Source organism: Mucor mucedo (assembly GCF_025094135.1).
Source record: "Mucor mucedo strain NRRL 3635 chromosome Unknown EV154scaffold_22, whole genome shotgun sequence".
NCBI lineage: Eukaryota > Fungi > Mucoromycota > Mucoromycetes > Mucorales > Mucoraceae > Mucor > Mucor mucedo.
This window is the reverse complement of record NW_026252306.1, coordinates 201,859-214,242: the sequence shown is the minus strand read 5'-3', so window position 1 is coordinate 214,242 and position 12,384 is coordinate 201,859. Positions and strand designations below refer to the sequence as shown.

The following is a 12,384-nucleotide window of genomic DNA, read 5'->3' as shown; positions in this document are numbered from 1 at the left end:
CAACCTTATACCGTCATGACAAACGCAAAAATTGAACGTATTAATCATACGCCTTTGATTAATCACATAATAAAGTTCCATTTTTTTTCTTATACTTTGTCCTCAGCACATTTTTTAGATGAGTACAGTGGCTGTTGCACAAACTATCAAGTATTTTCGTGTGTCAGCTTTGACCCTTGGTTTTATTAGGGCATCTCAGCGGCAGGTTTACTTGTGTCTTTAACGAGTCTGGCGCTTTTCGGATGCAGTACTAACATCTAAGTTATCTAACAAGAAGGTAATGCGACCGTCGTGTCTTTTTTATCGTCTAGCAAGAAGGAAATGTAAAATAGAGCAAGAAATAAATAAATGACTATTTTAAACCACGTTAACAGTTTTTTTTTTTTTTTTTTTTTTTTTTTGCCCTCTTTCTTAAAATTAAACCATGGTTCAACGTAAGCATGGCGTAGTCAATACTAATAATAGTGAACTACCATGAATTAAAATCTTTTTTTGATTTTCTAGCAAATATCAGGATATACCCTTTAGCCTACCTTACTGAAGATAGTTACTCACAGTGGGAAGAACACATTCAGTAAGTGTATAATTGACATTGACACTTGCTATTTTTTCCATACTAATCTCACACAAAAACAGTGATCTTGCCAAAAAGTCAAAGACAGATATCAAGTTCAACTTTGTAGATCAATGCTTTGAAATCAAAGGCCGTTCTCAACAAGCTTGCGACGAAGCGTAAATAGCGTTTATACTGTTAATACTATTGTTGTCCGTAATAATTTTCTTTTTTTTTTATCTGTAGGTCTAAGCGAATTATAACATTGCTCCTACCAGCACTTGTAATGTATTGACAGACACACGTATTCGTCATTGGTTTAGCTAACTTTCAACTAAATTGTAGAATCGAGTGGTTGATGAAAATAAGTTTGCTGGAACATTTGAAGATTTAGACAGCCTGTCAAAGTCAGCACGACCAAGCCCCACCAATTCCACATTAAGATCGTCTTCGTCTAGAACTCCTCCCATGGTCGGTAGACCCTTAAATCCAGAAGAAGTGGATAAGAAGCATGCTATTAAGAAGGGAGGTGCTACCAACGAGAATAATGAACGAGAAGCTTATTTTACTTATGAGACTGAAAGTGACGAACCTGAGGATAGTGACGAGGAGTTTATGGAAACCTTTACATTTGCCAAAAACATTCAAAACCCTAAAGAAATATTAACAGGTCCTCCCTCCAACAATAGTAAACCACCAGATTACTTGCGTATCATTGGAAACGATACTGAAACAGAGTGTAGTTTACATGGCAGAGATGTCAAAATTGTTGGTACTTGTCAACGTAGCATCAAGGAAGCCGCAGACCGCTTCCGAAATTTACAAACAATCTTTAAACGTAGAAAGAGACCTACCAATGTTGTACCTTGTGTACATTATCCTACTGAATCTCCTCGTTTCGGTATCTATTTCTGTTCTTTGGATCGCTACGCCCAACAAGCTTATGTAGCTACTCCTGCTCTTACTTCACCTGTTTATGTCATGTTACCCGTATTTAAGGATAAGCACGGAAATGAGCAAAAGCCTAAGGATTTATTGCCTGCTGTCCAAAACCAGCCTCCTCCTCAATGGGTTTCACAACAACAGCACCAGCAAAGACAGCCTGATCTGTCCTTGGACGAACGCATGAGATTAGCTTCCTTGGAACATCGAAAGGGATATGGTAATGAAAATGCAGGTATGGCTCCCGATCAAAACACTCTATGGGGTGAGAATAAGCCTTATGTGGTGCGTCAAAGCGCTTCCAAGCCTGTGCCTTCACCTAAACCAACAGCTGCACCTGTACAAAAACCCCCTCAAGAAGATTTCCCTTCCTTGATGTCTACACCTCGTCCACCTGTAAAGAAACCGCAACAAAATACAAGAAGAGTTATGCGAGTCATTCCTCAAAAGTCTGCTCGCTCTCCTTCGGCTAATATTTCTAACGCTGAAATGTATGCTTTATCCATACCATTCATCAATGTTTAATCCCACTAACCTCATCCCCTTTTTTTTTAATGTATGTAGCATCAGAGAATATAATCTTCAAAATATCAAGTCTTCATTACAAGATGGGTAAGGACTTTGACACAAAGGATCAAGGTCATAAAACAAAAATTGATGGTTTTGTTCATAGTTTAGAGGGAGTACGTGGATTTAAGGGTGATATCAAGTTTGGAGCCAAACTAGGCAAGGTCCTTTGGGGTAACATGACTGCCGAAACTCAAAAGAAGATTTGGGACTTTCATGACATTAGGGATATCGTTGTCAAGGAGCGTGGTGTAGTACCTTTATTTAACGGCGTGTAAAGTATATGTCATAATTATATCTTTACATGTTTTTATTTAATTCTGTTATATTTGTTTGTAGTACAACGAAATCCGAAGATGTGATTAACCAAATGTCTGATCTTTTACCTGAAGCGTATGGTCGTTCTGCTTACTTTGAAATGTATGCAGATGCTCGAAACCAACCTTCTGTCCCTTATGAGCCTGTGGTGATGTACATGAGTCAAGGTGTGGTTGAATTGAAAAAGATTGTGACCAAGACCAACAAGGTGACTGAAATTGACTGGGTCTCACTCGACCGTAAATTTGATTTCCAAATGTTGCTCAAGACAGAAGAGTTGACCCGAACCGATGTCAGGCCCTATAATACATTCATCAAGAAAGTCGCTGTCTGTCCTAATACACGTCTTATCACATTTGAAAACGTACCTGATTTCTTAAACGTTAGAAGCATCCTCTTAAAACAAACCACTAAGTATCGTATCCATTTCCCATTTGTGGTCGAAATTACCCGTGTTGAAAAGCTCCCCTTGGTGAAGCAAAAATTGAGCAGTTTTGGCATTGATAAGATTCAAGGTGAAACTGGTAAAGGTCAGGTTTGGTATGATCTTGATGTCTTTTATTCAGCTCATGATGAAATTTTCAAAGCCAATAATGATTTACCTGTTGGTAAACTCGCATCTTGGTCTGTCCAGGATATCATTGGAAAGGAAGAAGATGCCGCTGTGGCAATTGTTGAGTATATTCGTTGCTTGCTGACCCTTGTTGAAATGTGTGAAGGAGCGGTTGCGTAAACGCATATTCCTTCACTCACCCTCTCTCTTTTCATATATATATATATATACATATATTGTATTCTGCTCACTTTATGTACCAGTCATTAGTCAATTACACAAAAGCCATTATCTCAATAAATAAACGATACATCTTCCCTCATTTTAAAGAATTATAGACCTGTGCCGAGTGATTTCTTGTACCGTTTTTGGTAGTCAAAGCTGCTCAAACACATTATCTACCACCTTTATACTGTAAATGTCATTTTTTTTTTCTTCTCAAATTGGCATTGGTGCTTTTTACAACCATGTGTATCACCATTTACACTTCTATTTCTATCGCGTGCCAGAAAATTCAAATCAAAATACGAAGGAATGCTGGACTCTAGAAGGTATTGATATTTAAATTTTTAATAGCACTTTAACCATTAGACCCTATTACTTGCACCCAACCATAAACCATATCATTTCGAACAATAACTTCAATGATTTTTTTAATATTGTCAATAACCCGAAAGATTCAACGAGAGTGTGTGTGTACAACATGTACTTTGTTTTGGTGGACAACCACGACGAATCTCAGGGACCTTTCCCTTTCCTTTAGTTTTATCTTACGGTTATTTGGCCAGCGTCAGTCTGTTCGGGCTTTCGTTTTTCAGATGCCTCTTGCGTCTTCAAATTCTTCTTTGGAACTTCCTCAACATAATAGTCTTTGTAAGAGACAGAGGTGGTAGTGGCTCATCTCTTTCTACCACAAGTTACAGACTTGACAGTGGGGCAGACCACTTTTAAAAGGTACATACTCGTCATTTGTATTATGTCGAGCATGGATACCAGTAACATTGTTGCCAAAAGCTTGCATTTTGGATTGGCTACTTGTTTAAGTACGATCCAACATAGCTTCCTTAATGGTATCAGGCTCCATGAGCAGTTCTTGAGCATAACGAGCCTAAAAAATGAGCATGAAACAATCCAGATTAACACTCATAGCAATGATACTGGGCATATTTTCAATCGCAAAATGCAATTAGTAAAACGTCATCTACGACCACATGTTTTTATGCTCGATATGATGTTTTTCATTTTTCGAATGAGCTTTTTGCTTTTCCGTTTTTAGGCGGAGGACCTAGCGGATCCGTCCTTCAACCTTTCACAAGTGCTGACGCTAAGAGCTGGTTTGCGGTTAGCGTGGCTAAGACCTGACTTGAGGTTGACCTGGTTTGAAATTGACCTGGTCAAAAGCTGTCTTGCGGTTAACCTGACTAAGAGCTGGGTCAATTTTGCCCTGGCTAAGACCTTGTGGTTTATAGGATCGAGAAGATTCAGTGGGTGTTGAAGTTTCTGATACCTTCTGAACAGGTTGTTTATTATATGAGGAAGTGTTAAATCCAGATTAAGGAATGGATGGAGTTCCAAAGTGAAAATCCAAAGCGGGCAGAGGGTGAGAAACTGATCCAGATTGAAGGTGAATAAATAACCTTATTTAATCTTGATGGCTAATGGGCGAGCAAGTAGATCAAGTGGTGGAAGTTTCACTCGCGTAGGCATAAAGGCTGGGGAAGCCAATTGATAAAACAATGGGAGTTCAAGAGGTAGCTGTCCCAGTTGATTATGTGGTGAGGCTGATATGTGATTGATTGATCGGCACAGTCGTCACGAACAAGGCCCACTATATGAAACAAAAACTTGATCAACTACGTGTCTGGTTTTGTATGGAGTGTAAAAAAATATTTACCTTGTAAATTTTCAGTAGAAGACATACTTGTTTTATCCACAAAAAAATTGTGTGAAGAAGATGAACAACTATAAAAACATCAAATGACAAGAGTATTATTTATGCTCGACATCTATTAATATTCTATAGTCCAGGTCTATTCGATTGTATTGCTTTTTACAGAATAAATATTTACTCGCCACAGGGTTGAGCCCTATAAACAGACTTCAACGGTATGATGAGAACACGCGGGATATTGCGTAATTCATGATTAACGTTTATATTACTATCCATCCTTGATGTGGTGTGATAACTTCATATCTATGATATCCTCAACAAGGAAAATCATGCATATTTCTTTGATTGAATAAATCGACAGCATCGTCTGGATGCATACTGCAGGTCATAAAATGTATTTATTCTTCTCTGAGCTTGTATGTATTTCTTCGTGTTTCATATAAATCCGAAGAGAACAAAGATTTGTTTCCTTTTTGATGATAGACATCTATTTTTTCGTTATTTTCAAAATGCGGCTGCGTCAAGATATATTTTTGGTATATGATTTAACGTCGCAGTGGTATCTTTCACTTTTTTCCTACCAATCAATGTAGTGAACAATGATACCACCAACTGTTAGTCCAATATGCGATATCATCGTGCTGTGAACGCGTTGGAAAAAAACGTCACCCCAACATGGCGTCGGTGGCAGTTAGGTCTTTTATACTTCTCTTGCTGTGTATTGTGGGTAGGCAGCATGTGGAGATATTAGAGTCACCTGTAAATCTAGAAATAAGCGGGTATTTCGAGTACACAAAAATTGTAAGAGTAAGAAAATAGAGAGTAAAGCCCTTTTGTTTACAACCATTAAATAAGCACTCTTTTTTTTTTTAATCTTCACGACAAAATAAAAACAGGCAGAAGAAATCACTATTTCTTCCAGGTTACGAGATGTAAATATAATCAAAGGTATACATGAAAGATTCACAAAAATCATGTGGCAAATTTATTAAAAAAGAATGTACACAAATATAATTTATCCAAAAGTTTGACTGATTCTTCCGCCACGTTTAGCTCTACTAAGACGCCATTCATTGGGTTTCTCGTAACGATTAAATAAGGGTTCAATCTTTTCTTGCTTTTTACGCTTGGAAATCTTGTTGGCATCAGCAACACGGAAGAAAGTGGGGGCAGCTTCTGTTAACCACTTAGGATCAATCGCTGTCACTTCACGCATATATTCTTTGGATGTAAATACAATTTCATGATAAATGACCCATTCAGGACCCTTATTAAATAATGCACTGGAAGGATGGATATAGACAGGTGTGCCTTCCAGTAATGTTTTGTAGCCTTCTTGGGGATCTTTTTTGGCGGCATTTCTAAAGTACCCAGATACCAGTGACCTACAGACTTTTGTATAATTACGACCACAAGACACGATATCATGACGGTATCTAATACAAAAAAAAAGAAGGGAGGGTCAGTGGGTCCATGTACACTTGCTCATAAAATTCATTGTTTTTACCTATCCATAATACCCAGCAATTGTTTTCTAACATCTTGAGCACGCTTCATACTACGAGCTTGAATGAAGTTATCGAAACACCAAACATTTGAAAACTTACTCCCCTTCCAGCCATTATACACTGTCAACAAAGTTAAATGGTCACCCTCGGGTTGATGAAATTTAGCCTTCTTTTGATCTGCTTGAGCTTGCTTTTCTTTAGGACGGTAAAAGACGTTTTGGGCGGTCAACATGGCAACGATGGTCAAAATTTCTTCTGAACAACCCAAATCAACAGACTGGATTAACATCTTTGACAATTGAGGTTCGAGAGGGAACTCGGCCATTTTACGACCTAAACGCGTCAATAAACCTTCATCATCTAGGGCCTGCAAAGCATATAATTGTTCTAAAGCCTGGATCAAATTGTTCTCGGGTGGGGGATCCATGAAATCGAAATGAAGTAAATCATTGATACCCATGGCCTTCAAGGTCAAAACAGTCATAGATAAATTCAGCAACTGAATCTCGGGAATTGTATTGGGTAACATTTCATTACGATAAGCGGTTTCTGTATAGAGACGATAACATTTACCAGGACCAGTACGACCGGCACGACCAGCACGCTGTCTTGCAGCAGCTTGTGAAATAGGTACAACAACCAAGGAATCCATACCTAATTTAGCGTCCCACTTGTTTTGTTTGACAAATCCAGGATCGATGACATAGTAAATACCATCAATGGTAATAGAAGTTTCTGCAATATTAGTAGCAATGACAACCTTACGACTACCAGGGGGTGCAGGATCAAAAATACGAGATTGCATTTCAGACGGTAAAGCAGAGTAAACAGGTAAAACAATCAATTCGGGCACATCACTCCCTAACGCCTTCATCCGCTCAAATAGAATTTCACTTGCTGTATCAATTTCTTCTTGACCTGTCAAGAATAAAAGAATATCTCCTGGGGGTTCTGACAAATGAATTTGCATGACTGTAATTAATGCAGCATCCAAATAATCTGATTCGGGATCTTTGGTATACAATACTTCAACAGGGTAAGTTCTACCGGGAATAGTGAAAATAGGACAGTTATTGAAATAGGTAGCGAATTTATCAGCATCCAAAGTAGCAGAGGTAATAATCAACTTCAAATCAGGACGTTTTTTAGCAGCTCTCTTCAACAAACCAAACAATACATCAGTAGAGATGGTTCTTTCATGCGCTTCATCAAGAATAACAACGGAGTATTGACTCATTTCAGGGTCAATCAAACATTCTCTTAAAAGCATACCATCTGTCATGTATTTAATACGAGTTTCGGGACTAGTACAATCTTCAAAACGAATGGTATAACCAACTTCTTGACCAACACGGCAACCCACTTCTTCTGCAACACGTTTAGCCACTGACATGGCAGCAACACGACGAGGCTGAGTACAACCAATTCTACCATGATTTGCGAATCCTTCTTCAGCTAAATATTGCGTCATTTGTGTGGTCTTTCCGGAACCAGTATCACCCACCACAATCAACATTTGGTTCTCACGAATAGCTTCAATAAGGGACGAACGAAGCTTGTAGGTTGGAAGAGATTCACGTTGTTCCTGGATTGACATACTGGTGATTTTACCAAAACTAGTAGCATTATTGAAAGTAGCCTTTTTCCACTCCGCTACTTGTTCAGGCTTTGCTCCAGCAGCACTACCTCTAGCATCCTGGGCAAACTGTCTTCCATCAGGACCGGCCATAGGATCCAGCCAAGGTGTATTTACATCTTGAGGTACGGCGTCCATTTCCTGTTGCTGCTGCTGTTGTCTCAATTCTCTACGTTCCTTTGCTAATGAGGCACCAGCTAAAGCTGAACGATTCATGGTTCCGTCAGGAATCTTGACTACCTTGACAGGACTTAAATCAAGAGTTTGTGTCGTTTGACCCTTCAAGAAGGGAGGCTCTTCTTCACGCACTTCCACATCGATTTCCTCTTCAGTTTCTACATTACCGTCGAAATCAGTATCCTCATTCAATTCAGGGTAATCGGCAGGATCGACAACACCTGAAGCAATCAATTGCTTCAATTCCCAACGTTCGGGTGATGACATGCGTTTGACAGATCTTGATGGTCCCTCATCGACAATTACACCTACGGGGTTGGAGTTGGATCCGGTTATGTAAGAAGGACGTTCGGGGTTACGAGAAGTCATGGCCTCTAATTCCTCTTGGGATCGAACACGCAAATTAGGAGATAAATCCTCACCAGTTTTTTGGTCAACGTCCTTCATGGAAAGACTAACACGATTACCGGCAATGGACATGACTTTGACTTTAACAGGTTGGTTTTGTTTCACAACTTCTCTTGGGTTATTCACACGACCTTGAATCAGAGAACCGACATGGACCAATCCTTCTGAACGGCCCTTAATACCTTCCAATTTGACAAAGGCACCAAAATCTTTGATGTTGGATACAGTACCGTTATAAATCTTGTAAATGATGGGAGCATCATCCGGACCACTATTGTTGTGACGACGGCGAACAGGAGAGCGCGAGCGAGAACGAGAACGATGTCTACGATGGTGTCTTCTTTCAGGTGAAGGGCTTTCGTTTCTGCGTTTATGGTTGCTGGTATTTCTAGGCACGGCTGTTGATTTAATGCCTTCTAACTCGGCCAACATATCGTCTGCAACTACCATATCCTCTTTACGCTTTGCTTGCCAATCAGGATCATCTTGCACTGCTAAACCAGGGAAATTGGATGTTTTATCCGTCACGTTGTCCTCTTTGTGTACTTTTCTTTTGGGCTTTAATGTTTTGATGATTCGATCCAAATTCTCAATAAATGCTTCAGGAAAATCGGCATCGGCGTCCTTTAACATTTGTTTGAATGTTGGGAGTGAACCCTTTGCTTGGTCGTGAATGTGAATGATGAATTCAGCTACAGGAATTAAAATAGATTAGATTTGGTTTTGTTGTTATTATTATTGTTGTTGTTGTGTCGGCTGCTGCTTACCTAAAACTTGTTCATGTAAACCGGTATGGTTGTAAAGTTCGCTCACCACTTTTTGTACAAGTGACAAGTGTTCTAATTTCTCAATGTCGTCCATAATTATAAGAAAGAGAAAAGAAACACAAAAAAAAAAAGAAAAGAAAAAAAGCCTGCACCCTCCTATGTGACGTTTTTACACACATGTAGGGTGGTATTGAAAGTCCGGAGGTAAATCTGTTTGCCATCATCGGCATAATTATTGAACAGCCATGTCTAAAGACATATACAACATTTGTATATATCAGCTTGCATCAACTATACATTAATTTCTCAAAAGCTGATATTGGATTCAACGTTTACTAAGAAAGGAAAAAAGAAAAACACTAACGAAGTTTAGCATAAATATTTTAAATGTTGTGAGGCTGCTCATACAATAAAACGTTTAGGGAGGAATCTGATTTACCGCGGTAAAACGTTTAACCGGGATATATCTGCTGATAGATTTTTATGAATTTTTGCACTGTAAAACACCCGGACATCTATGGGACTTCCCACTGTAAATGGCAAATTTTGTTTTGCCATCTGTAAAAAATTTTGTGTGAAAAGAAAAAAATTGGGCTCTATTAGTTTATGAAGAACTCTCTGATAAAGAACATAATAGAGCCGGATTTCTGATACGTAATAAATTCATCGAGGAGATAGCGTTTTTCTTTTTTTTTTTTTTTGGATATCAGAGCCAAAAATTGTTCATTATAAAATAGATGCACTGTATAAACTTTAACTCTGGTTTTACAAATTGATTTGGTTTTTTATTTTAACAAGTAAAGACGAATTTATTTTAGAAAAAAAAAAATTAACTATCGCTTTCAGGCGAGCTTTTAAGGTGCTCTTTTGAAAAGTTTTGACCATGAGTGTTGAAACTTAATTTAAAAATTCTTGGACATATTATGTCCGAAAGAAGAACTACTTGGCTGCTATTTTCACTGTCATAATACTTTTCATTTTCCTCATGTTGGCTTTTTAAAACAGAAATAGTGTTCAGTGTCTCGTCAAGAAGGTCCTAAACAATTAACCAGACTTGTTATTATTTTTCTTCCCAATTATTTGAGATTAGAAATATACCTTCAAACTCAAGAAAAAATTGACCAAGTTAATCAGGTGATCGTTTCTTTTTTCAAAGTCTTCGCCCAACAAGATCTTCTTCTCCCGGATAAAATTATACAACCCATGCTTGGCATACTGCATTGACCACAATCGGATATATTTGTCTAGATGTGGCGAAATATTATCATTAATGCAACTAAATAAAAGACTGTTTGTAATATTGCTTACCGCTTGGTTGTATGAAATAGAGCTTAAGTTTTTTAAATTCTTCAACAGACGCATGCTTGTAGTGGTCAGCTATTGTTTTTAACATCGCCAGCAGGGCAAACATGCCCTTTGAGTTGTCAAATGCTGTTTTTCCATGGTCTTCAACATTAAAAGCGCCCGCTGTTTCCAAAATAAGGACTTCTAGATCTTCAAGTTCTGCTAAGCGTATAATTCCATCAGCCTTATAAATTCTTCTTTTGTCAACTTTGCATCCCATTTTCCTTAGCTGCACTGTCATGGCGGTAAGCTCATCTTCACCAGGAATGAAATATGGCTTATGTTCATTACCCTCCATCATAGTAAGCATTGATTCTAAACAAGGATAGATCATGTTGACATTATATACGCTTTCTGATCGTGATATTGATGGTCTCTTCTTATAAACTTTTGCCCTAATCCAAATAAAAGGTTAGCTTATTATGGGAAAGATTCTGATGATATTATACATACATGATTTTACAGATATCATCAATACATCGACACATTTCTTTTTTATCTGTTAGAAGTCCTTTAACCCCAATCTTCTCTTCAAACTCATCAATATTTGTCTAAGAATAATAATAAAAAAAAATTTAGGTATATCAAATTTAACTTGAAGATTTGAATATCAAAAATACTTACTGCAGTAACTACATTACTGATATAATTCTTTGCTTCTATCCAAATGTCGGTTGTTTCACATGGCTTCAACTGCTGCTTTAAATGTCGGTAGGTATCTTTATCTGCATTTGGATGAGGTGATAGCTTAGCACCCAAACGGGTTACACCGTTCTTCTCAGGGCTACAATCAAAATTATTAATAGGTTCTTAAATCAATTGCTGTTTCATTTTACCTGTACTTGTGGAAATTTTTACTATGTTCAGCATCGGCCAAGAACTCAACCCATTTCTGCTTAAAATCAACCACTTCGGTCTCCTTCATGTCTTCATGGTTATCTTCATGCTTAATCTAATAAAAAGTAATTAGTTTATAGGGGATAAAGAACATCGTTTACTATCAGCTTGCCTTTTGTTTCTTGCTTTTCTTATTTATTGTTATAACTTCACCACCAACCTATTACCTACTTCAGCAAATAACTCAAATAATCAATATTCAAATCCTTACGTTGTTATAATCTCCTGTCACCTAAAGATAAAATATACAAGTCAATAAACATGATATTTTGAACACATATTTACATACTGTGATATTGTTCACAACCGAAGAGCTGGGTGTACTTGAAGAATTAAAAGGCTCCAATAATTTATTAATGTGCCTATGGACGATTGTGGAAACGTTTCTCGAGTCTTCTTTGACAGTTTGTAAATTCTCCTTATAAAGTCTTTTGATTTTTTCAGCATCTTGTTCATGGAAAAAATTTTTGTATGACTTAAATGTCCAGTCTAAAGCCGGTTTATCACAAAAGTACTTCAAGTACTTGTTATTTGTTTTAAAAGTTGCTTTATACGTGGCTAAATCTGACATATGGAAGAAAAAATTTTTTATGAAAGAGACTACAGGCCTTCACACCAAGACCGTCCAGACGGTTTAAAGGCGTCTGGACCGAATAAAAAAAGAATGACGTCAGAGTTTTCCTTTGGCTTTTTCATGCGGAATGACCTTACTTGGTAAAGAGATGAGACCGAACAGTGTTGAAACCGCGGCTATAGAAACATTTCTAAGTTTCCTTGTAATTTGCATGGTGTTGAGCTAGCTGTAATACAAATTTCGCGTTAG

At 37.8% G+C, this 12,384-nt stretch overlaps 2 protein-coding genes across 2 annotated transcripts; one reads left to right on the top strand and one right to left on the bottom strand.

Moving 5' to 3' along the window:
• The first annotated feature begins 410 nt into the window (after nt 1-410).
• Nucleotides 411-3,222, top strand: EV154DRAFT_500723 (uncharacterized protein). Its single transcript, XM_051600619.1, has 8 exons — nt 411-434; nt 505-574; nt 637-732; nt 800-836; nt 899-1,986; nt 2,060-2,107; nt 2,169-2,336; nt 2,402-3,222. Exons 1-8 carry the CDS (start codon nt 425-427, stop codon nt 3,111-3,113), a joined length of 2,229 nt encoding a protein of 742 aa, XP_051460178.1. The 5' UTR covers nt 411-424; the 3' UTR covers nt 3,114-3,222.
• Nucleotides 3,223-10,596: 7,374 nt separating this feature from the next.
• Nucleotides 10,597-11,212, bottom strand: EV154DRAFT_416394 (uncharacterized protein; the record flags this gene model as incomplete). Its single annotated transcript, XM_051595732.1, has 2 exons — nt 10,597-11,059; nt 11,118-11,212. Coding segments are annotated over 2 exons (558 nt in total), but the record flags the coding sequence as incomplete, so codon positions are not given.
• Between the last annotated feature and the right edge of the window lie 1,172 nt (nt 11,213-12,384).

Bases quoted from the DNA above. Each gene is read 5' to 3' on its own strand.
- EV154DRAFT_500723 (XM_051600619.1), top strand. The intron at 575-636 runs GTAAGTGTATAA...ACACAAAAACAG, and splicing joins CAGTGGGAAGAACACATTCA to TGATCTTGCCAAAAAGTCAA. The intron at 1,987-2,059 runs GTATGCTTTATC...TAATGTATGTAG, and splicing joins AATATTTCTAACGCTGAAAT to CATCAGAGAATATAATCTTC.